Source organism: Coloeus monedula, assembly GCF_965178545.1.
Source record: "Coloeus monedula genome assembly, chromosome: 1".
NCBI lineage: Eukaryota > Metazoa > Chordata > Aves > Passeriformes > Corvidae > Coloeus > Coloeus monedula.
Genome location: NC_138781.1, coordinates 86745675 through 86770964, shown reverse-complemented (window position 1 = coordinate 86770964; position 25290 = coordinate 86745675). Strand labels below are relative to the sequence as shown.

Sequence of the window (25290 nt, the reverse complement as noted above, 5' to 3'; positions counted from 1 at the left end):
AGCTTAAAGATGGATAAGCAAAATACAGATTTGGCAAAATGTATGGTATAGCTTGAGCTGATGGTAAGGTTAGTTTGTTGAGTTTTGAAATTGCATTTATAAAAAAACTCCAGGAATGTCTATTTAAACCTAGGTTATTTTTACCTGACAAGTGGAAGTTGATCGATGGGAGTGTGGAAACTCCTGAGTTTCTAATAAGGAAGGGACCCATTAGAAGGAAATTTATATACTGGATATAAAATGTGGAAGTGTGACTATATGCATCCCTAATCATGTAGCATTTTAAGAAGCTGTTATGCTATTGCCTAGTTGCACATTCCAGTTTGTGAAATGGTCAAGTTTTTCATAGCTGACTGCATGCATATGTGTATGTATAAAGATAAGTATTGTATTAACACTGAATTTTATTGTGGCAGAAATTATCATGGTGTCTCAATTACAGTGTAATTCAAGTTTAACAAGTTATTAGTCTTAAAATAGTTTCATGGTATTCATCTCAACTGGTGCAATGAAATGTTTGCTCCAAGTACTGTACTTAAGAGAAAGCAGAAGTCCTCTTAAAATGAAAAAAAAAAAGGCTGTTACAAGGAGAGAGGAATGGTCCGTTATTAGCGGGCGTCGTGGTTTAACCCCAGCCAACAACCAAGCCCCACCCAACAACCAAGCCCCACCCAGCTGCTCTCTCACTCCCCCAACCCCTCCCTGGTGGGATGGAGGTGAGAATAGGAAGGGTAAAAGTGATAAAAATCATGGGTTGAGATAATGACAGCTTAACAGGGAAGGCAAAAACCATGAAAACAAGGAATTCATTCACCCTTCCTCATGGGCTGGCAGGTGTTTCAGCCATCTGCAGCAAAGCAGAGCTCCATCACACATAGCAGTGATTTGGGAAAGTAAGTGCCATCACTCTATATGTCCTCCTCTTCCCTCTTCTTTCTCCAGCTTTTTGTACTGAGCATGATGCCATATGGCATGGGCTGTCCCTTTGGTCATTCTCTTGGGGTCATCTCTCCCAGCTGTGTCCACTTTGTGCACCCCCACCCTCCTCGCTGCTGTGGTGAGGTGAGGAGGGGAGCCGAAAAGGCCTTGGCTCTGTGTGAGCAATACCTTAAACATCCCTGAGTTATCAACATTGTTTCCAGCACAAATCCAAAACACAGCCCCATACTAGCTGTGATGGGGAAAACTAACACTATTCCAGCCAAAACCAGCACAAGTGGAAATAATAAGGATCTAGTGGTTTGAAATTGCACACAAGAAAGGGTCAGGCTGTGAAAAATTCTGATAGCGATAGTGAACTAGTGGTGTGGATTACTTAGAGAATTTGTGAAGGTGACCTAAAACCAGTGGTCTTTAGGATTATTAGACAAGCATCTCGAAAGGATGATCGATCACTTTTAGGGTGGATCAGTGATTTAGCTGACCTCTTAAAATCTCGGATCTTCCATGAACAGAGCTCCTGAGTGCACTGACTGTTAACAGGTAACAAAGAGCATCTTCATCTTAAACGTCTTCAGAACAGTTAAGGGGCAGAAAAGCCAGTGCAGAGGAAACAAGATCTACAAAGAAGTCTTTCATTCCTGAGGAGGAAGTTGCTGGACCAGATTCCCTCATGCAGATTTTTCAGCTATCTTCTTGTTTAAAATCACTGCTATGTTTGATGAGTCTTTTTTCCCCAAGTTCCTGTATTTTTAAATTTCTTTTAATACTCCCTCTCTTATGTTGCTGACATTGTTAACAACTTAATCCTGAAAGTGAGATAATTTCTTTTGGTAATTCACACAGTTTATCAGTTTTACTCTTTTTAATTATTTCAGTTCCTTACGTTTCTCCTGTTAGAGGAATTTTGTATTTTTTAAAAGCCTCAAACTAAAGCTTTATTCTTCTTAAATATGAAATATTGAAAACAAAGTGTTTTCAGTGTATTCCTCTGTCTTAGATTTGGGAAGGAGGAGCCACTTTTTCAGCCCTATTTTGGGACAAACACAATTTTCTTTGAAATCCATATATGCATATTTCTATTTCAATGTAGCATCTGAATAATACACTTACATATGCAAGTGTGTATGTATATATAGATGTGTAGTTGTATTTATCATAGAATCATACAGGGCCTTTATTGGAAGGGGCCTTTAAGATCATCTAGTTTCAACCCCGCTGCCATGGGCAGGGACAACTTTCACTAGACTGGGTTGCTCAAAGCCCCATCCAGCCTGGCCTTGAGCACTTCCAGGGATGGGGCTTCCACAGCATCTTTGGGCAGCCCGTTCCAGAGCCTCACCACCTTCACAGTAAAGAATTTCCTGCTAACATCTAATCTAAACGTACTCTCAGTTTGAAGCCATTCCTTCTTGTCCTGTCACCACATGTCCTTCTACAAATCCCCAGTGTCTTTCTTGTAGCCTCCCTTCAGGTGCTGGAAGGCCACAATTAGCCTTTTCTTTCCTAGGCTGAACAATCCCAAGTCTCTCAGCCTTTGCTCCTCGTAGAGGTACTCCATCCCTCTAATCATTTTGGTGCCCTGCTGTGAACTAGCTCCAACAGATCAGATTCTTCAGTTTGCCTGCAAGAAAAGTCTGTCCTGTCTTTGTCTGTGTAGCCTGGGTGGCTGGCTGATTGACACAATTCCACTTTCCTTGAATTTGCTAGGTCTGGGAGATTCAGAGTACATGTTCTTTTGTAATGGTGGAAGGACAGTAGACCGCCGACTTCAAGAACTTGGTGCCCAGCACTTTTATGACACAGGATTAGCAGATGATTGTGTAGGGTAAGAACTGAATTTTAGTTTTTATTTGGATTTTATTTCTTCATGATGCAATGCTTGATGTTCTGAGGCATTTGGAGTCCATTGAACCTGGATACTCAGCACCTCATAGAAGTGAGTTCTGCCTGAGCACAGTATGTCTATTCAGTCTCAATTGCCGTTAAATAAAACTGCATTTTTAAAGTGTGAGGAGACACTAATCCCTGGAAAAATAGTATTTAGCAGTTCTAGAAATTAAATAAGTCAGAATAAGTGGAGGGGTTTGAAAATGTAGTCTGTTTTCTCTTTTTCCTTTTTTATTCTTTTTTTTTCTTTTGGGGGTGGGCAGAGGATCACTTTGGAGGAATTATGTAAGAAGATTTTTCTGTCTGCTGTAGAGGAATTATGTAAGAAAACAACTCCCTGTTCTGTTGCTCTTTCTGGCCAGTAGGCTGCAGTCTTGGCTTAGTTATTTTGAACTGCTGCTTATATTGGTTCTGTGCATGATGATGCAAAGCAGTTGAACACAAACATTGTCATAACCATAAAACTTATCTCTTGTGTTCTGAAATAATAAAAATGGGCCATTTGTGTAAGCCATTGATATTGCTGTTGCACAATGAAAAGTTGCATATTCAGCTGCCATTCCTTCAACTTTATGACAGAAAGTTCAGCATATGAAAAATAAAAATAAGAAACTGGGAAAAGAGCAAGGCTGTTATACATTTTAGAGTCTGTAAATTTACATAGTGATAACGACTAAATAATTTTTTTTTCTGACAAGTAACCTTGGTAACAGCTACAGATATATATTAGAAATGGAAAGTGAATGGTGCTTTTTTACTTTTGTGGTCTTTCATTATTTGTAAATTAGCAGTCCAGGAAGTCACAATAATTCATCCATGCATTTCTTATTTTTTTTCCCCTTCATTCCCAGTTTGGAATTGGTGGTTGATCCTTGGATTGATGGACTTTGGCTTGCCCTCAAGGAAGCATTGCACTTGCAGAAAGAGAAAGAAGGCATGAACAGTGCTGTCGATGCTGTTTCCAGCTCTCTCTCTCCCACTCTGCATACTGTGCATGAACTAAACCTCAGCTCTGAAATACAGAACTTGAAGCTAGAAGATGGGGGAGCAAGGGGTTCTGATGTTCTGTCACAGAAACTGGATGACATCAATCTTGTGGCTCCAGCTAGAGACACCGAACCTTCACTCGTTCATTCTGTCCCTCCTGTCTCTCAGTCTGCTCTTAATATTCCTGCCCTGCCACCAGAATATATAGAGGTGCAGTTTCAGGATGCCCAGGATGAGGTAAGGACTTCCCTTTGAGTGACAGAAGCCTCTAGCTTTTGCAGGAGTATGAGTGTATACTCCTACATATGGCTCAAAAGAGCTCCTTACGTAAAGGAGATATATCCCCAAGTGCAAGAGGGTTTTGAATTTTAAGTAAAAAGTCCATTTATATTGAATGTAGCTGCTACCATATGGGTTATGGACACTTATGTCAAGATATAATTCAGCTAAATAGTAATTTGGTATTACACTGTCAGGAAGGCAGGAATTCAAATCCTCCGTGGCTTGTGTTGTAACAGTGAAAACATCTTGGTGTAGTGAGGAGTACAGTACAGTTTCTGTTCAAATTTTTAGTACTTTCAGAATGCACTAAGAGGCTGTAAAATTGCTCAAAGTCTTCCTGCATACTTAGTAACAGAGAAACTTGTCATTGTGAAAACATGATCACTATTTTACTATGGGAAATGGAAGATGAACTGTAGATCAAAAGCCAGTATGCTTTTCATGTGAAGCCACATTGAATAAAGACCTGCTGTACTAAGAAGAGAATTAGCATGAGCTGGGAATCATCTCCAGTTGGCAAGAGTGACTCAAACGTTTCTGGTTGCCTGTAGAGGGCAGATGTTTCAGTTATCCATGCAAGGAAGCAGTGAAGTCTTGCTGCTCTTTAAATGATGGGGAGCCAGGAGCTGAGTGTGGTAACACAGCCAGCATTGTTCCCCACTACCCAAGCAATGCAAACCAGGAGGTGGCAGCCAGGGTCAGCCAAGAGTACAGATCATCAGGCAAGTTTGTGGGAATCAGGCAGCTCTGGGCCCAAGCCAAGAAACCGGTCTCAATTCCAGGTGTGGATCAACAGGATCTGTGTCCAGTCACGGGCATGGTTGAGGCTGAGCTGCTGACCAGTGCTGCTGTAATGTAGCTCAGGAAAGGACTGAAGAACCTGTACTGAGCTGGGATGGGGTTTCTGGGTCCAGTCCTCTGGTGTGGCTGCTGATGATCATGGAAGCCCTTCAGTATCCTCTGGACTCTGACACTCTGTTGAGACTTAATGGAAATGCTGAGAGAATCACTTAGTCTAGCTAATACAGTTATGTAAGAGTGTATGGATTTAAACACTGGGTAATTTTGCATTTCTTTTAAACCTCATATTGTTGGTTTTGTGCGGGTTCTGAAATTTAATAATCCAAATTAAATTCTAGGAAGTTTATGATTTAGAGGTACTCTCTATTAAAGACTAATAGTTGGGTTGAATGTGCTGCTTAAAAGACTATATTCTTAAAGTCAGCATGTATTCAGACTGATCTCTGAAATAGTTCATCAGGTTCTAATACTGATGCCTTAACTTTTCTGTATGTAGAAAAAAAAGTTAATTTTGCTTTTGAACAGCAAATGAAAAAAGATGAATCTGCTAATTTGGAACTCAGTGACAGATTAAAGATTATAGTCCAGATTTCAGGTATAAAACAGGATGGTTGTCTTGAACCCTGGAAAGAATCAAATGCATGTTTGTGTTTTTTTCCTTTGGAACTATTTTTGACATAGTTGGCGAGACCTTGTTGAAAAGTAGTATGTAGGGTCATGTTTGGTTTTGCAGGTATCACACAATTCATGTCCTCTTTTGGTATCTCACATTGCAACAGCAGCTATGGGTGCTTTTTGCCAAGCGCAGCTGAAGTTGGTGTGTTTTGAAGTGCATCAAGTTGAGGTTTGGATATCTCCAAACAGAGACTCCCTGCCATTTAAAGAAGGACTGGTAAACGATCTCTCCAGTTACTTAAATGATCTTGTCTTGGGCTGTTGAGTCTCAGGGTTGAATTAACAAGCTGCTGCATACTGGTAGCAGAGCAGCAATGGCCTTAAGCATTTGTGGGAAGTGTAAGATAATACAGTTTAGCTTAAATCTTGATTTCCTTATGCCTCGAATTTGGCTTGTGGGGAATACAAATGTAGACAATTACCACAGTCCAGCTGATGCACAATGGCTTGATATGGCCCAAGCCATTAATCAGCATGTCAAAATCTTAAGAGAACAAAGAAACTTCCGACTGTTCTCAAGTGATTCTCTTGTCTCCTTTTTTAAATAGGAAATCGTCAGATTAACAGATATTCTCCTCTTGGTGGGATGATTCCTTTACGTTTGACAGAGTATTGTTGTAGGCATTTGGTATCCCTCCTGCCTTTTTTTATTTTTGTCTGCATTGATCTCCTGTTAAACTTGCTGACTATAGTGGTGGAGAAATGAGGGCTGTAGTCTGATCTTCAAGTGACAGCCTTTGACATATGTGACCTGGAATTATTCTTTGTGCCCATTTGTCATACTTGGGGCACATTTTTACCTCTGTAGAAATGTTGGGTTATAACATGATGCTGTCTTGTAGAGTGGGGTTTGCTCATTAGCTCTAATTTAAAACTATTCTTACAAGTTGCCTATAATAATAGCCTTATATTGACCCCAAAGCCTCAAGCTGTAAACCTGCAATGATGTAACTTCTGTTCGTACTTCTTATGTCCATTATATACATCTAGTAATCCTTTAATTAGGCAGGAGTTTTCTGGGGTTTAACATAAATGCCATTCTCTAATTGGCTATTTTCAAGGCAGTTCTTGAAAAATGAAACAGCTCGCTGCATTTGGTAATAATGTAGGCCCATTAGACTGTTCAAGCCTACTGCCTTTTATAATTGAATGTATGCCAGTAACTGCTTAGATGTGATTTTTTAAAAAGAGGAGCAAAACACTCTATGTATAGAGAAGATTAATGTTTTTCCTTATTGAGTAGTTTTCCGAGATTGTTTCCAAAAAGCCTGTACCAACACCAATTCCTGTATGTCACAGTAGGATGTCATAAAGCTGATTTGCATTTTTAGCGTAAGTTTTTTTGTTGTCTTTTTCAGAATCCACATCTGCCTTCACTTATCTCAGAGGGAACAACCTTTGAAGTGCCAGTTACAAAAGCAGTTCAGCTCACTAGAGAAGATGCAATAAAAACTGCATTGCTCTTAGAGCTTGATATTGCAGTAAGTTGGTGACGGCTTTTTCTTTAGTGGGTTAAAATAAAGGGTGAAAAGCATGTGTGTTATGTATAATAACTGAGGAGGAAAATTATTTGACTGTTTAAAAAGAAAAAATAATTCTCCATACAATAGGATGTCAGCTTACGTTTATCTGTTTGTAAATGTAAAGTTTGATTTATTCACTGAAAAACAGGACTCCATGGAAGTCAAAATAGGAGCAAAGTGTAAAGTTAATTTCTTTGTTGTTCTGTGGATATCATGTTGAGTGAAATACCTTTATGAAGGGAATTTGCAGTGGAGAAGGGCAGTCAGGCAATATTGAAAATGAATAATCTTTCAGTTTATAAGTATACAACTTGAAGAATATGCAGAAACTGTATAGCGAATTGTGACTGTTCATAATGGTGAGTAATCTACACAAGCAGTAGGTTGAGTGATAGGAATTGTTAGTTCTTGAACACTGTTTCTGCCTCTGACACTCATTTGCTGTGACTTGTTAACATGCTGTTCAAACTGCCAACCTCAGTTAGCCTCAGTTAAAAAACTGGTTTAGTTTATTCAGTGAAGATCATATTTTGTATACTGGTTTGAAGATGAAAAGCAGGCAGAGAGTGCTCAATACTACTTTATAAGAAATCTTTAAAAGGAAAGTATGTTGCTTTTGACTGGTTTCCCAAATTTATAGAATATTACTTTTGAGATAGTGAGATTTTTGGCAGTACCTTCTGTTGGCCTCTCTTAGCCTAATCTGTCTCAATGTATGTGAGGCATCTTTAAATCTCAGTTATAAGTAGATTCTATTAAGTTTTGAGCAACTGATTCTCTGAGCGACATGTTTTTTTGCATGTATTTGTATGTATAGATACATTCTGTCATCAGCACCCACTGAAAATGTAAGCATTTCCTTGCCTTTTTCACCTAACATTCAGTCTGTGTGTGCAGGTCACTTGCCTGATGCATACGGGAAACATAATGATTCAAGTATAATTCTGTATGTTCCTTTAACAGGCAGAAGCTTGAGTTGCACACAAGAGTTTCAGCAGTTGCACACAAGAATCTCAGGCAGCTAAGTAGAATCTAGGTCTTAAGATACGAATTTTCACTGTGCTCTTGTCTGGCTATTTTTCTGTTTTTCCTCCAGAAAATAAAAGCAATTACAGTCGCTTCTGTCACAATTCATCAAATAGTTTAACAAGCAAATTTTCTTTTAGTGATGATGTATCTCTGTAAAAAGTTACATTAATTATGAGGACTTCATTTCTCTGCTCTTCTCAAACCAGAAAATGTAGTACATCAGTAATTAATGATCTGGGCTGATTATATAACACAACCTCTTAATACGTATTTATTTTCCTTTTGTTTGAGCTGCTCAGCAGTTCTCATTAAAGAGTGTCCAAATATTTAAACCAGATAAGGAAAGACTTTTTCTAATTAGTAAGGTTAAGCCTGGAAAGGAAACATGACTGTTTCATTTCTGATGTGCTCAAAACAGCAAAGTGTTAGTTCAGAGTAAAAGAATATTTGACTTAATGTGAGCGCAATAGTAGGACGATTGTGTTCAGGAATGGGAATGCCTTGGTTTGTGATAAAATTTAATAGAAATATTTCATGTTTTAAAACAGGATACAGCCTTTGAGTACCAACCTGGAGATGCCTTCTGTGTAATATGTCCCAACAATGGCAGTGAAGTGGAAGAGCTTCTTCACATTTTGGGACTTTCTGAAAAAGGAGACAACTTGGTTTGTGTAAAAGTTAAGCAGGGCACTAAAAAGAAAGGTATGGTGTGATGCACCGGTCATGGCCCAGTGCTCCTTTCTGTGTTCGTAGGAGTTGGTGTGCGTGGTTTTGAACATTTTTCTCTCTCATATGGAAACACAGCTGTGTTTTTGTGGAGGCATGTTGGAAGTCACAGTGATGTGTTAAAAAAGTGAATGCATAAGAATGCTGCTGATTTTACTATAGCTGAAAAGATGAGCTCTTGACTGGGAACTGCAGCCTGGCTTTGGCATTCATCCATCTTGTTCTTACTCTGTGCTCCTTCATGTTTATGGAGATAAGGCTTTAATCACATAACATTACAATCCCCCACTTGAAAGTAAAATCTCCTTGCACAACACTGCATGTCAATCTGTTTTACATCCTAAGAGGGCTGCACTCCTCAAGGACAAGCCTTAGTGCTGTTGCAAGGTGCCTTTTAATAGGGTTGTAAGTCTATGGATGTGTTCTGCTAAGTCTTATGATGCCATGCTTCAGGAAGAGTAGCTGCAGGTTCAAAGTGTGCCTGTGTACTGCCAGCTGGAACTGTGTGAATTACTCCATTCTTGCACTGCATTTGGTGTCTTAGTGGTGCTGCTGAGCTGTGCCTTTATTTCCATAGGATGGTGTAGAGCTCTTTGTTATTCTGGTTTATAGGTAAATCAATTTTCACTGTGAGATGCCCTGCATCTTTGAGGGCTGCACAAGTTGTCCATTAAGTGTGAGATGTGTGATGCCACTTTCATATGTTAATAGATGCACATTTTACTTTGTCTTTGTTTTTTTTTCTCCCACTGAACTAGGAGCATCTCGTCCACAACACATCCCTGAAAGAAGCACTCTCAAATTCATTCTAAACTGGTGTCTGGAAATAAGAGCAATTCCCAAAAAGGTGTTTATGTGTTTTTTGTTCTAAAGAGAAATTAGTAATTCTATGCTATGGGCTCTTACAGATCTGTCATTGCTTTATGTGTAGTTATGGTATCTCTTAGTGAATAAGGATTGTCAGTTTGTATGCTGCTGTTTGTACTTTACTCTGAGAAATGTCAATTCTGGTAGTTTATCTGACAGACACTCCTGTTCTGCAGTATCTTGGATCCTGTCTAGTCTGGAAGTAAGTAGAAAAGTATTAGGTAACTTGGTGCCAGATAACTGGGAAGGCTGACTGAACCCAGCCCCATAATTATTTTAAAGAAAACAGTCTTTCTAATCAGAGGGAGCCACATCTCTCAAGTTCTGTCGCTAAAAAGACACGTTGCTGTATGCAAATATACCAAAGTGTCTTTTACATTAGCTCAGTTGGTCAGAGCATGGTGCTAGTAACCCTGTGTGGGTCATTCACCTAAGAGCTGGAGTTGATCATCCTTGTGGGTCCCTTCCAACTCAGAATATTCTGTGAAATCTCTGAAATTTTAAAGCTTTTCTTTAGCATTTCAGTAACCTAGCAGAATTCAAAGAAAGATTTTTGCTTGCATAGTATTTGTTCTCACAACATGTATATGTTATTTTCCTTTTGTTTTGTGCATGTAAAAAATTCAAAGCTTGTAACTGAAAATGCATCTGTATTTCTGGTATTGTCAAAATGCATTTTAAAGATAACTTTGTATGAAGGATGAAGCTAAACGATTGTGTGGTTGGGTCTCTGAGGGTAATCAGTCTTTGGGAGGACCTTTTCGCTTAATTTAGTGGATTTTGCAGCAGAAGAGAATCTTCTTGTTGTTTCAACCTTTTCAAAACCACATTTAATGATTTTGAAAATTTGTCTCAGCAATAAGAGTAGGCAGAGGGTACTGGCTGGGGAATATCACTGAAGCCAGTTTTTATAACTTGTCTGCTGTATTAACTGTTCAGCCTAAAATGTGCTTTATGTAACTCCATACTCAAAACTATTATCTGGAAGCTCTATGGTTGAGTACACTCACATTATTTTCCAGGTATTCCTTTGTGTAGAATGTATCATCTGATTGCACTTGGTGTTTTCTATCACTTTTCTTTTATGCACTGTGTCTATTTCCACCTTCTTTTTTTGAAAAAACCTGTAACTATTTACAGCTGTTTTTCACCTTATCTTACAATGCTCAATTTCATTTTCCTTTAAGAGAAGTTTACAGTACCATTATGTACCATAAAGCATAGAATAAAACACCACAACAACATTTACATGACTCATTAAATACCATACCTTATTTGTAGTCATACCTCTTCTAAGATTTTTGTTATTAATTTCCTGGCTTCTGTAACTTAGTAAATGGTGTTTTGTCTTGAGTGAAGTTGTGTTATGGAGTTGCCTAACTAAAGTGTAAGTAGGGGCAATAAGAACACCTTTCAAAAACCTGGAATTTTGGGGGGAATGGCTTGTGCCTGTTTTTTTATCTCTTCCTCGCTCAGGCTAAGTAGGATTTTCTGACCTGCTAGCTTGTTGCAGCCATTAGAAGAGCAATCAAAAAAAAAAAAAAAAATTGAGAAATAAAGTGTATTATCCATTAACCTAATTCCTGTCCCCAGGCAACCCAAGTTTTTCCCGGTTTTGTGACCATTTCCCTAAATGGACAAGTTTTTTCACCCTTCCCTCTTTTCTTTCTTCCCTACAGGCATTTTTGCGAGCTCTTGTAGAGTGTACCAGTGATGCGTCAGAGAAACGGAGGCTTCAAGAGCTTTGCAGCAGACAAGGAGCCTCTGATTACACTCGCTTTATTAGAGATTCTAATGTTTGCCTCCTGGATTTACTTCATGCTTTTCCAAGCTGCAAGCCTTCACTTAGCCTGTTAATTGGTAAAAGACTGATTTAGATTTAATTAGATTTGGTTTCTGAAAATGCGTCAGAGTAAATGTTCAATTTCCCAAGAAAGGGGAATAACTGTTCAGTTAACTACTTTAGGAATGTTATAGTTTCTATAGTGATCAAGCTGAAACTGTTGTTGGGGAACAAAGCTCTCTTCTACAGTTTGTAGTCTTTGGCCTTCTTTCTGCAAACATTTCGGTTCACACCAGTGCTTTAATTGACTCTGGATTACTCCTGTACATGAAAAGGAGGCATAAGGTGCTTGCAGGAGTAGGGTCTTTACGAATTAGTTCATCAATTGCTTACAATTAAAAAAGACTTATTTTTACAACTCCTAATTTCTCTGCCTACGTGGTCTTTACTTGCACTTTTACCTGTTAAAACAACATGGTTTTCCCAGTATATTTGTGTTTATGTAATGTCTAACACACTCACTGGGTTCCTGATATAAAATACTGAAAGGATGAGGTTACAACTCCAACCATGTCAAATACATCTGAAATTACTGGCAGTTATTTTTCAAATTAAAATCCAGAGTTTCTTAATATGTTTCATAATATGAGTAAAAGAAATTGCTTGCTGTGTTTTGCAGTCATTTTGTCCACACTTACCCAAAATTTCTGAATGGGTTTAGTGTCTTGTGCAAGTGATTTCACTGCGCTAGCTTTTCTTAACTCCACCTAGCAACTGTCTTCTGTAGCAGAGCACCTTTAAAATATGTCAGGGTGTGCATGTACTGACAAAAGGGTAGTTCTGTTTATGTATGTACATAATGTTGGTATAAATGTGTGTGTGAGTGATATATATATATAGATAGATATATAATGGGCATCTTGTTGAAAAAATGCCCAGTTGTTTTTTTAGCTGAGATTTCAAAACTTCACATAGGTAATTAGTGATTTGAAACTGAGTTGGCACATCTGCTTCCAGGACATTGTATGTAGGAAACTTTCAATCAAGCAATGTGTATTGTGAGAGCTTTTGAGCTCATGGAGGAAAGGTGGGGAAAATTAAATTTCAAGCTTCACCTCATCTTGCTAGCTACTGGCATCTCTTCTGTACACCTTACAGTCATTTTTATTTGACCTAGAACTCCATAAATTAACTGTTATGGTCCCGTCGTATAGGATCTCTAATTGATGTTCCACAAGGTCTAAAACCCATTCAAAATAAGAGTTCAAGTCTTAATTGCTTGTTTCTCAATCACAAACACTCAATGTCACTAGAATAAAATTGTAGTTAAATTAAAATACCTTGTAATCTGTTGTAGTGTAAACACTCATTATATGACATTTTCATTGGGGTGAATCAAATAAATGATACATTTTTTTTTTCTATTCTTCAGAACATCTTCCTAAATTACAAGCCAGATCCTATTCAGTGTCAAGGTAATGAAATACTCAAATTTTATCTTCTTAGATATTTAGGTATGGGGTTTTTCTCATGCATGTTTCTGTGCATTATAATCTGAAGAAGAAAGAGAGAAGTGAAGGATAAAACGTAGTTGTGACTCTATTGCAAGAAACACTGTTGGGCTATTCCAAAGAGCATTGTTTTGAGTGTGTGGCAATGCTTTTGATAAAGCTCTTAAGAACAAGCTCGCACACACCTGAATTTGGTAGGAATTTGGATTCCCTTCTGTAGACACTGGCCTCTGAGTCCAACCTTAAGACAATTTCTAACTACAAATATTATGCAGTTAGCTGACCACTGAGAATCTTGGTTCCATTGAAATGGTTTGGGCTGCAAATGGACTCGCTGCAAAATTGTACAGCTGTCTCTCAGGTTTTGGATTGGTTTTTTAATATTTTTGTCTTTGTAGTTCAAACTTGTATCAGCCAGGAAGGCTGTGCTTTGTATTTAATGTTGTGGAGTTCCCTGCCAGTCCCTCTAGACCAGTCTCACGGAAAGGAGTATGTACAGGGTGGCTTGCTGAGTTAGTTGCACCTCTACTGCACCCCAGTAAAAGCACTCTGGATACAAAAGGAGAAAGCTCTTCAACTGAAAAGGTATGAATATTGGATCTAAAGTCATTAACTGTTGCATTTATGCATATTTGAAACAACTGCGGGTTTCTTTGTTCACTGATGTGATGTTGTGCAGATGTTTTGTCAGTATACACCTTAATTTTGCAGTTCTACCCTACTTCTGTATAACATGTCCAGAACTTCATTGCTAAGCACTAAACTTAAATTTTACTTATCTATGCGTACCTGAACTGTGAAATTTTCCACTGCTGAAAGGCCAGAGTTGTTTTCCACCCCTCTGCAGTCGTAAGTGTATCTTGGAGGATGTTTTCATGGACTAAACTGCCACTGTACAATTAAATGGTTGTGACTGTTCTCATCACAAGAGAGAAGCAGTTATTTCTAGAAAAGGGTGGCAGATAATAGGGAAGATACTGTAAAACTCATGCTTCTTGTCAGGGCTTCCAGAGTTTGCAAAGGCCAAGTTATTGAATATGACACGGGTGTCAGTCACCTGTGGGTTTTTTCTGATGTGTGTCAATGATTGTTTGGCACAGTGGGTATTACTGGGAGAAGGTACTTTTTTTTCCCCTCTTTTCCTTTTGTGGCAGAGATTCTGAGTCATTAATCGATCTCAAATTTGCTAGGTCTAAGCTAATTATTAACAAATTGGGATTCTGCTATATAATTGATATATGTGATACACATATCTTCTCTCAAAAAGAACTGCTGGCAGCCTAATGTATATTTGATTATGAAAAATGGAACAAGCATAGAATTCGGTTGAAAGAAAACTGTGCCAATAATTCAAGATGTCAGTCAGACAAAATGGAAAAAAACACCATACAAGTTACCTTCATTTTTTAAAACTAATACAAAGATTCATATGTGCATGATATATCTTACTCCAATGTTCACGTCTGCTCTTTATTTAAAATATAATTGATTTGAAGTTAATTAAAGATCAAACAACAAAAAGAGGTGGCTAAAAAGGGAAAAAAAAATTATTACGAAATGAGTCTGTATAAAGTTTAGAACTATTTCCATCTGCTGCACAAGCTAGAATTCAGCATAGAAAAATGTGCAGCAATGCACATAGATTGCAGAAATATATGGAATAACAATACAAAATAGATGACTGTGATCTTATGCAGAAATACATTAGATTAATTGAATATACTTTACAGCATAAATGTGTTTACCATTTGCAGTCTGTTTTGAAAGAATGACCAGTTTGGAATCATTAATAGGGTAGAGAGCCTCCTAACTCAAGTGTGGTTTGAAGGATATATATAAGTATTGGTCCCCACAAGCAAGAATTATTCTATTTTTTTATCATCATGAAACCAGGAAAATAATGCTCTTTAACATTGTTGTATCTGTAGTGAATTAGAATATAAAAAAATGAGTTGTGCTAAACTATTCAGATTTACACAGCAAAGTTTAAATAACTTGGTCTAGTGCCTTACTCCTTCCTTAAACTTGAAAGTAAATTCAAATCCTTTCATAATTAATGTGCAAAATAAATTGGATGTTTGCTTATGACGTTAATGGATGAAGCTCTGCTATGGCTGCTGTTGAGTCTTGAATAATCTTTAAGAAATGAAAATAGTCATGTCTTGTTTTCCATGGATTATGTTGGCCATGTCTCAGAGGGTAGATACGGAGCTCCTATGAAAATATGTCTTCCTTTCTGACACAGATATGCAAATCAGAATTACTGTTTATCAGTGGGATTCTGTAAAACATTTCCCGAGATCTTTGAGCTCTTATGTGCCTCCCCTCACCCATATGCACTTTTGGAAATCATGTCAAACTTTTATGAAAATTAAGGAAGCAAGCCCTGTACCAGTAGGCTTCAATTCACTATAAACAAATCCTGACCTCCGCTGGATTATTTTTAGATGCCCACAATGTAAAAAAAGGTTAAGTTACCTTCAATAGCAATAAACAAGCTCTACTTCCCTTTGAATGCTAACTCCAAATTTTCCATGCATTCTGTAACAATATTCCCCAAATTTGTGGTGCAATCAGTTCATGTTCATGAGGTTTCATGTTCAGAAACTCACATCTGCGTGGTTCATCCCAGTTTTCCTTCAGATGGATTAATAGGTTTGTAAAATACATTTGTTTTGTTTTGTTTTGTTGGGTTTTATTTTCCCAAAAACTTCTGTGAGGTTCCATTCTAAATGTCTGCGTGGAATTAAAGATGAACTCTGAGGCTCAGGATTTGGAAGAGTGTGTGGGTACATATGCTGTGTAAATACCCTGAAGGTTCTAAAAATGTCGTGGTGTTTTCACTGCTTAAGAATACCCTTCAATTATATTTTATCTAATTTAATTTTAGATAACTATTTTTCCTCGTCCAAACAATGCTTTCCACTTACCTGCAGACCCATCTGTCCCATTCATTATGGTTGGTCCAGGAACAGGAATTTCACCATTTATTGGTTTCCTACAACATAGGTATGTACCAAGTTGTTACCTGGAGAGCAGCCTTTTTATGTTGAGGAAAGAAACAGCCTGAGGATTTGAGTTTAAATGCAGTTTTTTTTTTTTTTCCTTTTTGTAATGGTGGTATGCTGATTATAAGCAGTCTTAATTTTAAACAAGCATTGCTTGTGTGTTTACTTGTTTTTCAAAGGAGTAAAATTTTTCATCTAACTGTATTTACTATTCATAGTAGGTATATGAGAAATGGGGTGAATTGCAGAAATAGTAATAAGAAGTTAAATCCTTTATCTTGTGTTGCTGGTGGAAGTCCTGTAAGAGAATGGTAGTTTTTAGGAAGTGCTGGCTGGCTTGTTATTCAAAATTCAGTTCCTTGAGAAGTGGCATCTGTATTAAAAGGCATGATGAATGTCAAGTTTTCTCCTGTATTCTCCTGTTTCTGTGTGGCTTACATTTTGATGTTTTAAGATGAGAAGCTTGGCACCAGAACCTTCAACTCAGTAGTAGTCTTTGTGTTTGGGAGTTTGTGTGTGAGGGAAGGTGGATCTCTTATTTTCCCTCTCCAGCTCCAGCAGTGTAATTTTGCAAGGCAAAGAGATGGTTGTTCAAAAAGTGACAGCACACCACCAAAAATATGTAAAAACTTGATCATTCTGTGGAAATGAAGAACGGGAGGAGTGAAGTATTTGGGTGGGAATGGTTCTAAGTTTTAAAGGTAACCAACATGACTCGTTAGTTCCAGCAAGATAATGGAGTTTATTGGATCCTATAACAATTATTTTTGAAACATTTTATTTGAGAGAAAAGTGAGGATTTGACGTGCTGTTTCTAACTCCATGCTTTGCTTTAACCAAATCGTTATGTACCATCCTTGCTCCTTAATTTTGATTCCCAAATATACCTTTATCTCTCAGAAGTATTCTGCATTTTATTTTAAAGTATAAATGAAAACTCTCTTTCAAAATGTAACTAGAAAATGGCAGCTAAAACTCCTTTAAAATAATACTTTCAGCATTATTCCAAGAAAATGAAATAATATTTCTGATGATGTGGAAGTTAATAAATTATTATTCACAGAATCTAGCAGGTATATACAGCTAAATGGAAAGCCTTCTAAAACTGCTGAGTTTTCCCAGGTGGTTTTACAGGGCTTCCAGTGAAGGATAAAAGGTAGTGATCTCCTTATTCAGCAGTCAGGATTATTTTGTGGGATGTTTGGAGTTGCCAGTCTTGACTATTCCAGTATGAAACTGTGGCCAAAAACCCATAAATTTGAAGTTCATTGATTTTGAGCTGGTCCAAACGTGAATAGTCAAGAAAATCAAATAAGCAGGGTTTGACTTTGATTTAGCTTAAGTCGTTTCACATTTCTGCCAATCCAGTGGTTTTTTAAAATACTACTTTAAATGAAAATTAGGTTATAGATGTTTTAGATTCTGCACTTGATAAAACAGGCTTGGATTTTTTTTGTCTCTTTAGGCAAAAGCTCAGAGAACAACATCCAGACTGGAAATTTGGAGAGACATGGCTGTTTTTTGGTTGTCGGCATCAGGATCGAGACTATTTGTTCAAGCAAGTTCACTGTTTAACATCCATTTTTTCATTCATGAGGGAATGCTCATCTCTGAGCCATTGCTAACAGGTTTTTATTACCTTTCAGAGATGAGCTCAGATGTTTTCTTGAAAATGGAACATTAACTTATCTCAAGGTTTGTTTCTCGAGAGACTCTTCAACTGCGGAAGTAGCCCCACCTAAATACGTGCAAGATGTCCTTAGGCTTTGTGCTAAGGAGGTTGCCAGAGTCCTGCTGAAAGACAGAGGTTACTTCTATGTATGTGGGTGAGTAGGAAATGGACTGTTGTGAAAGAGAGTAGCAGAAGTTTGAGGCTTTAGAAAGTCTTAGAGCTGTCTGAAAGAAAGGACCAATATCACACTGAAAGAGCCTTCCTGGAAAGCCTGACTGTCATCCCTACTCTTTTCCAGAATAATCTTGAAATACAGCTTGTAACCACACAGTTCCACTGATTGTTTTAGTTGCTTGTTATTTATTTTCCCTTTTTTTGTTCAGTATTCAGTTAAGTTATAGGAGGTTTCAAGCTAATAGATTTCTCTTTAGAAAATGACATATATGAATAGATGTGATGAGAAACTGCTCAGCTGAGAGACAGTAGCAGTCTTCTGCTGTATTCCAGGTTTGGGTGCTCCAGAATGCTAAAGCTCTGTCATAGTAATAAATTTTTGTGGATGCTAAACTTACATGGAGGTTCAAGATACTTAAAAAGTTTGTTGATAAATGTACAAACTGTTTAAATATAGGGCCTGATGTAAATGTGTTCTCCTGCAGGTATAAATGTTAGCTATTGGTATTAAAAATAACATTATTAATAAGTGAGTGGTTTGGTAGAGGTTTTTTGTTGTTTGGGATTTTTTTTAATATTGGAACCATGTAGTGATAGAATAATAACTCATTCAGCAGGTCCAGTTCTTCTTAAAGAAACCAGTTATTCTCCAATAGCTCAACTAGGGTTGCAAGGTTTTTTACTTATAAATTACAGCATGCCAAGAACTATGTAGTGTTTAATTGAGGGAAACCCTAGTTAATGTCAATGCTCAGCTACATGAAAACTCCGTAAGAATCATGCTGTACAATATAAAAGCTATATTTATGTTCGGGATTTTTTTAATGATCCTTTCCTATATTGTCCTCTGAAGCTATTGATAAATGGAAAAATACATTATTATGCATTTTCCTCCTCTCTTTTTTATTTTTCAGAGATAAGAAGCATATGGCTGATGATGTAAGCGATGCCGTAGTAGACATTTTAAGCATGGAAATGGAAGCTGACAAATTGGAAGCATTGAAAATTCTGGCTATGCTTCGAGAAGCAAAACGATATTTGCAGGATGTTTGGAGCTAAATATTTAGCTTTTCCTGTGCCTTTGTAGTACAAAAGACTTCCTTTCACACATACATTTTTGACTAAAAGTTATTGTCAAAATTTCTGTCGGTAGTCACACACAAAGGTTAACTTTCTCTATTGACCTTTCAAACAGGAACATGAAACCTTTTAAATGACAACAAACCAGGCTGGCCTTTGAAGTATATGGTTTTTTAGAGATGTTACATAATGGGCTGTCTCAGTGCCTTGATTTTCTCATCTTAAGTTTGGGTTGCTGTATAAACTAAAAACTTCTCCACTTGTACAAGCATAATTGTATATTTACATTACATCATGTAACTTTTCCTATAAAGTAGACATAAAGAAGCTACAGAGTAAATGTGTTACACACTGATCTGTGTATGATGAAATACATTACTGACTTGCCAAGATTTATTTGACCACTTTCTAGATACTTCCTGAGACCGCTTATATTTTTTCATCTTGAACAATGACAGTGACTGCCAAAAGGAATGAATGTCCAGGATGTTGCACAGAAAGGTTACTGAAGAATTTCAACTCAGAAGTTCTCTTTAAATAATTAGCTTTTTCATCACATCATTACATCATGTCTCAAAATTTGCAACACACCATTCTACTGCTTATTAGATCTTCCTGCATAATGTTTTCGAAATTGTTTTCTATTCCTGTCTCTAAAAGGTTTGTGGTTTAATTTATGAGCAAACTCACCAGCTGCACTGAATTTGGTTGATGGAATAATATTGCTTGGTAAATACTTTCTCAGATTACTAAATAAATAATTTTAAAATTGAAGATATAGTAAAATAATGGTGGTTTGAAATTAGTTGCATTTACATGTGGCCACCCACTGCAAAAATCAAGTGGCCGAAAGCAAATCACTGAAGTGTCTGGTCTTCCTTGTAACAAGGGACATTTGGAGTACAAACAGGTGGGGAAGTAAAAGTAATTAATTTATGCTTCTCTTCAGAGCCCTGCTCTCTTCTCTCTGCTTTTTTCTAACTTCTAAACATCCATGTTGTCTCCTCAGTCCCAAGTCATGCTTCGACCTTTAAAGACAAACGCAAAGTATGAGAAAATATTTTAGACAGATCATTGTTTATTTCCTGGGGGGAATTGTTTTGCTTTGACTTACACATAATCAGAACCACATCACTTACTGCAAGTTTTGTGGTTTTCTGGCGATTATTAGTTAATTGGTAGGTAAATTTTTTTTTAAATGGAAAAGTTTGGATGGTCAGTCAGAATAAAATCATGTGTTTAAAAAGGAAACATTCCAGTGAAGTGTCTGGAATTAAGGTTATGATATAACCTGTGCAATGATTGTTTAAATAACCTTGGAAGACGTCAACTAAAATTTTGTGCAGAAGTTCTTCAGCAGAGTGTTTATATCAATCTCCGTCAAGTAATCTCTACAGAAAAAACTCCATAGGGAGAGGTAGCTTGCAGTAATTGCAAACTGCACTTTTAACCTCTGGCTCATAAAGAAGAAAAGAAGTGCAAAGTACTCCGATTTTAAACTTTCATGGAAATGACAAAGACAATGCAAATGTCAACGTTTTGCATCAGTGAATCAGCTTTACATATTTTTGAAAATTATTAATAAAAGAAAAAGCTACCAGCATTGGAATAGTAAAGATAAATCTTTACCTTCTGTTGGATCGGTTTGTTTGGAAGAAGCACTTGTTACATGATGTGCATTCTCAGATAGAACTTAGGGTCTTCTGTTCCACTCAGAAGCTCTTGGAGATTACAGGAAAAGCAATGATTTTCTGACTGCGAGTTGCAGCTTTCCCCATATCTCTTACAGGTGCTCATTTTCCTGTCACTTACATCCCACACTACGGGAGTTGCAGTGACCATTTTGGTAATGTTGCAGGTCATTGCATGGCACCCTTTGGGATATTTACAGGGTATCCATGCATTTCACCTCTCCTTTATCAATCCTCTACAAAATTAAAACATTTGGATTATTTAGTGGTAAATCCTTAGTTAAGCATGTGAGCTTTATTATGATCTCTTAGAACCACAAAAAATGGTTGCAGGTTATTCTTAAATTTATAACTGCATGGTGCAAAGTCCAAAGCTCAAACAAACTAAAATAACCCCAACAAACACCACTGTGTTACCTGAGGAGGAAATATTTCTTTCAGTGACATTGAACGAGGAGGACTTTTAAGATACAGGAATCATGGAGGTGGAAAAGGCTTGCAGTAAAAGCTTTGTTTTTCTTAATTGAATTGTGTTTCTCTGTAATTAGATAATGCTGATTTATGACTCCTCCTCAGTGTTTCTTTTAGAAAAGCATATAGAGTGAATTTTACAAAATATCCTAAACCTAAGTGGGGATTTTTTTTTTAATGTCTTTCAATTTTCTTCTGTTAAGAGAAATACCATGTATGTGCTTTTCCTCAAAATTACAAAATTCATTACAGAATACCTTTGTTATTTAAAAGAAGTAGTGAAGATGGTGTGCTGTTATATTTAAGAGGTTTGTGGTTGTCATGTTGCTAACAAGAACTGGTGGTCGTGCTAAAGCTGCTGTTCCAGAGCATTCCTTATGGCCTATTTTCTCATTAGATTTTTAATGCTATTCTGGATTTGTGAAATAGAGTCAATACTGAAATTTCTCTTTTAAACTGCAGTTACAAAAAGAGGGTTAACTTCTCAAACTGTTAAATTCATGCTATTTTTTTCAATTTGCTGCTTCAGAATTAAAGCTGACTTTCCTGCACCTGGAAGCAGAAGTAGTATTGGCGTGTTTCTTGCACCTGTTTTTCCTTTCCTTTTCCTTCCCCCTTCTCTCCCAACTTTTCAGGAAATCTAAAATATTGCCAAAATAGAATGAATAGGCTTTTTTAGCAGTTTCTGAAGATACTGAGCATCTTGAGAAGTTTCTTTTGAAAAATTAAAAAGCCAGATGAAGGAAATGGCAGAATCACAGAACATCACTCGTGTCCACTTTAAGGGTTGAACTTACTGAATGGCACCTTAGGTATTGAGTGGCACAGGGATGAGGGGTTGGGGAGTGGTTATTGGGAGTAAAAGTACAAGTTGATTAGGTCTCAAAGCAAAATAAGCTTGTGGAGTAAGGTGGGGGCTGTGTTGCAGACAATAGTTTGTAGGCAATTTGGAAATAAATAAGTTTTTCCTTTCACCATTTCCAGTTACCAGCAACCATGATTTGTGATGCATCAGACAGTGTTTTACACAAAGTGAAATGTTTTGTTCTAAGGAGGTTTAGATGACTGAGATGAGACTTTTTGAGTAGTTTTGCCAACACTGGTTTATTTAGTAAAATTGGCTTGTCCTCCATAAACACTTGTTCTGCTCAACTTTGTGAGCAGACTAAGGTCAACTGGTGTGCTATGCTTGTTGAATCTGTTTCAAACAGAAGCCTTGTATTCTTCATCAGTCCTGGGGAATGCGTAGAGTATTGCTGTCTCCTTGTTTCCTTTGGAAGTTAGGCCCCAAACCCACAATTTTTAGCTTAAATGTGTTCCATTTTACTTTTGGAACTGCAAATGGGGAATAAAAGTATTAGTTAAAGAGAAAGTAGCTCTTACCAGTAGTGTCATTAGGAATGATGCTTCTAAGTTTCTTCCTTTCTGTCTTTGGTACTTTTGTTACTCTGTCTGAGAGCCCAAAGTAAAGGAGATGAAAAAAGCCTCCCAGTTCAGATCACTGCCTGATATGGATTGGCATAATGTGTCTACCAGGGAATGTTCTGTCCTCAAATTTCATCCCTGAAATAATGCACTTTTAAATGTATTTTAAAATAACCCCTCAAGCCAATATATGCCAAAACTTAGTGTTTTGTTGTCATCTAGGTTATCTGAAAATGAGGCCACGTATGGGAATGTGTACTTTTTAATATGTGTGAACCCACAACACAGATTTTGTAGTAGAGGCCTTGTGTCTGCAGCCCCCCAGCCCTGATTTTACAAATGACTGCACATGTGTACATCTATCTATCTATCTATCTATACGGAAGTTCTGCAGTCATGAGCTATTCCTTACTCCTGTGACATCCTTTTCACTCTCCAGTTACTCTCAGTGTAGCTATACAGCTGATAATTAACGCATCAGCTGCTGCTTATAGTCAGGAATGTGGTGAAGTCATGTTGTGGGATTTTGTATATTTGTTTGTTTGGTTTTTTGACAAGGTGTTTTTTTTGTTACATCCACTGATAGGTATTAGCTCCAAATATGTCCTGCTTTTTGTGAGACTCATGGACAAAATTATTTCTGTCTTCATTGCCTAACAGAAATCTCCATGTGGCTATTTCTTCTGATGGAAGTGTCTTCCTCACCCCTTCATTCTTCTATAACTATTTTAATATATTTATCTTGTGCTTTCAGATTGTTGGGAGTTTTTTTATAGTGCCCAGCAATTATAGTTGGTTTTCATTAAGACTTTTAAGAGCATTTACTGGGCAGGTTATGTTGTTCAGTTTTTACTCAACCAGTTAGATCATGACAGTGAAAGTGTTACTATTGCAATGCATTCAATGAAAAAATTAACCTTATTTCTGCATGCTAGGTGTTCTTCAGTTTCCTGCTTGTTCTTTGCCCTCATTCATATCGCTGCACAGGGCAGGAGATGCATGGCATGCTGAAGTTAGTGGCAGTGGTACAGGTTTGATGTGGACTCTTCCATTAACTGGTGTTTCATTGTGCTCTTAGTTCCTGTATTGTATTTCATACTCTGGAAATGCCATCTCCTTTGAAACCTGCCCTGAATGTAATGCAAATTCTTTTCCAGTAGTGATATTTTATGCGGCCTAATAGCAATTACTGTTACAATACAAAGATGTGTTGTCACATAAACCATATGGAAAATACACACTGCACGTTTTATCTGAATGTTGGGCTGTATCCTTGCTAATGCTGCTTCCCAGATGATAATACTTCTGTGCTGTTGAGGATAGAAATATTTTGTCAGGCTCCATGCTTGGCTAAAGTAGTGTCCATAGCAGATAGTGTATTAGATGCCTGCATCTGAAGACTTCATGCTTTTTAAAACCTTGGTCAACACCATGCCAGACATAATTTTAAATGTATCTGACTCACAAATACCCTGTTTGAATGGACAAATTCAGCTGCATGTCTAGGTAGTGAGGAATTGTGCTAAATAGACCTATTCAGTCCATTATTCTGTAGCTGAGTTTTTTAAAAGAAGAATAAAAGAGCAGCAGATATGAAATGACCTACCTGTAATTCAACTTCGAGCTTTATGGCTCCCACATAGTCATATGCTTTCAATTTTTATTTTCTGCTATGTAAAAATTGATGTTCTCATTGCATATTTATGCATTTAGCAGTTTGGTATGTTGATGGCTTTGCATAACCAATTTATTAGTGTCTCAGTTTCACTGGATCTCCTTTGCATAAAATGGACTTTTTTTTTCTTTTCTGAGTAGCTCTGTCATTCTGCATCTTAACCTGACAGCTTCAGATTTTTCCCTGCTCCTCAGATGGAAAAGTTCTGTGACTCCATCTCTGGATCCATTTCATTCGCTGCAGTTATGCATCATCTGAGTTGGGAAGACCAAAACTGAATCTAGTAGTCCAGTTCCAGACATGACAGTGATTGTACAATAAATAGCAACAATATTCTCAATGTAATTTTATGTTCTTTTCTGGGTTTTGGAGTGTCATGGAGGAATGAAAATGGGAGAATCACTGCATGCCTGCTAGTGATTATAGGAAGAATATTACATCACTGAAAGTTATGATCCAGAAGCCCTGGTCATGAATCTACATTAGCAGAGTAATATGAACTATTGACTTGAATCTATAAATGGTACTATTTGATAACAATGGTTTAATGTAAGAGCTATAGACAATTTTAATGAATTCTGAGAGTCGGCTCTCTAGTTGAAGAAAATGTGTAAATGTAAGAAGCTACTCAGTATTATTAGAGTTGCCTTGCATAAAGAAATCAAAAAGCTTTTAAATTGATGGCAAAAACAGTATATCAATTTGTTTAGTCTCAAACCCCTATTCAAATATATTGCATATTGAAAGAATCAGAGTTTTACAGAAATGCAAATTACAGTGTTGAAAAGTTGATTCAGCACCACTACAAATTACATTCACTTTCATTAGCATTTGAATAAATGCTTCACTAGTGGTGGAAAAGGTTTGTCACGTTGACAAAGCACTCCAAGCCAATTGTGCTTATTAAAAAAGAAGTGGTTCTACTGTTGGTTTGAAAACAGCAGTTTTGTAGAGCTCCATCAATCTGGAATACTCATTTCTAATCTGCTTTTAACTCAATTGCTTGGATGATTGATTTGGGTTTTTTTTTTCTTTTTATGCATTTTATGGTAACTTGCTAGAAGATCAGCAAGGCTGCTTC

At 37.2% G+C, this 25290-nt stretch overlaps 1 protein-coding gene across 5 annotated transcripts in view; it reads left to right on the top strand.

The window, feature by feature from the left end:
* MTRR (5-methyltetrahydrofolate-homocysteine methyltransferase reductase) overlaps positions 1-21659 on the top strand; it is a 30492-nt gene extending 8833 nt beyond the window's left edge. For 4 of the 5 annotated variants that reach the window (XM_082289813.1, XM_082289814.1, XM_082289811.1 and 1 more), the window contains 12 exons: positions 2650-2767; positions 3681-4053; positions 6933-7055; positions 8675-8828; positions 9611-9699; positions 11399-11579; positions 12935-12977; positions 13412-13598; positions 15904-16022; positions 17487-17579; positions 17668-17847; positions 18782-21659. In XM_082289813.1, coding sequence (XP_082145939.1) covers positions 2670-2767; positions 3681-4053; positions 6933-7055; positions 8675-8828; positions 9611-9699; positions 11399-11579; positions 12935-12977; positions 13412-13598; positions 15904-16022; positions 17487-17579; positions 17668-17847; positions 18782-18926 — 1785 coding nt within the window. In that variant the 5' untranslated portion in view covers positions 2650-2669 and the 3' untranslated portion in view covers positions 18927-21659. The remainder of the gene's footprint in view (positions 1-2649; positions 2768-3680; positions 4054-6932; positions 7056-8674; positions 8829-9610; positions 9700-11398; positions 11580-12934; positions 12978-13411; positions 13599-15903; positions 16023-17486; positions 17580-17667; positions 17848-18781) is intronic. The other variant, XM_082289812.1, reaches the window with a different exon arrangement.
* Positions 21660-25290: the final 3631 nt, after the last annotated feature.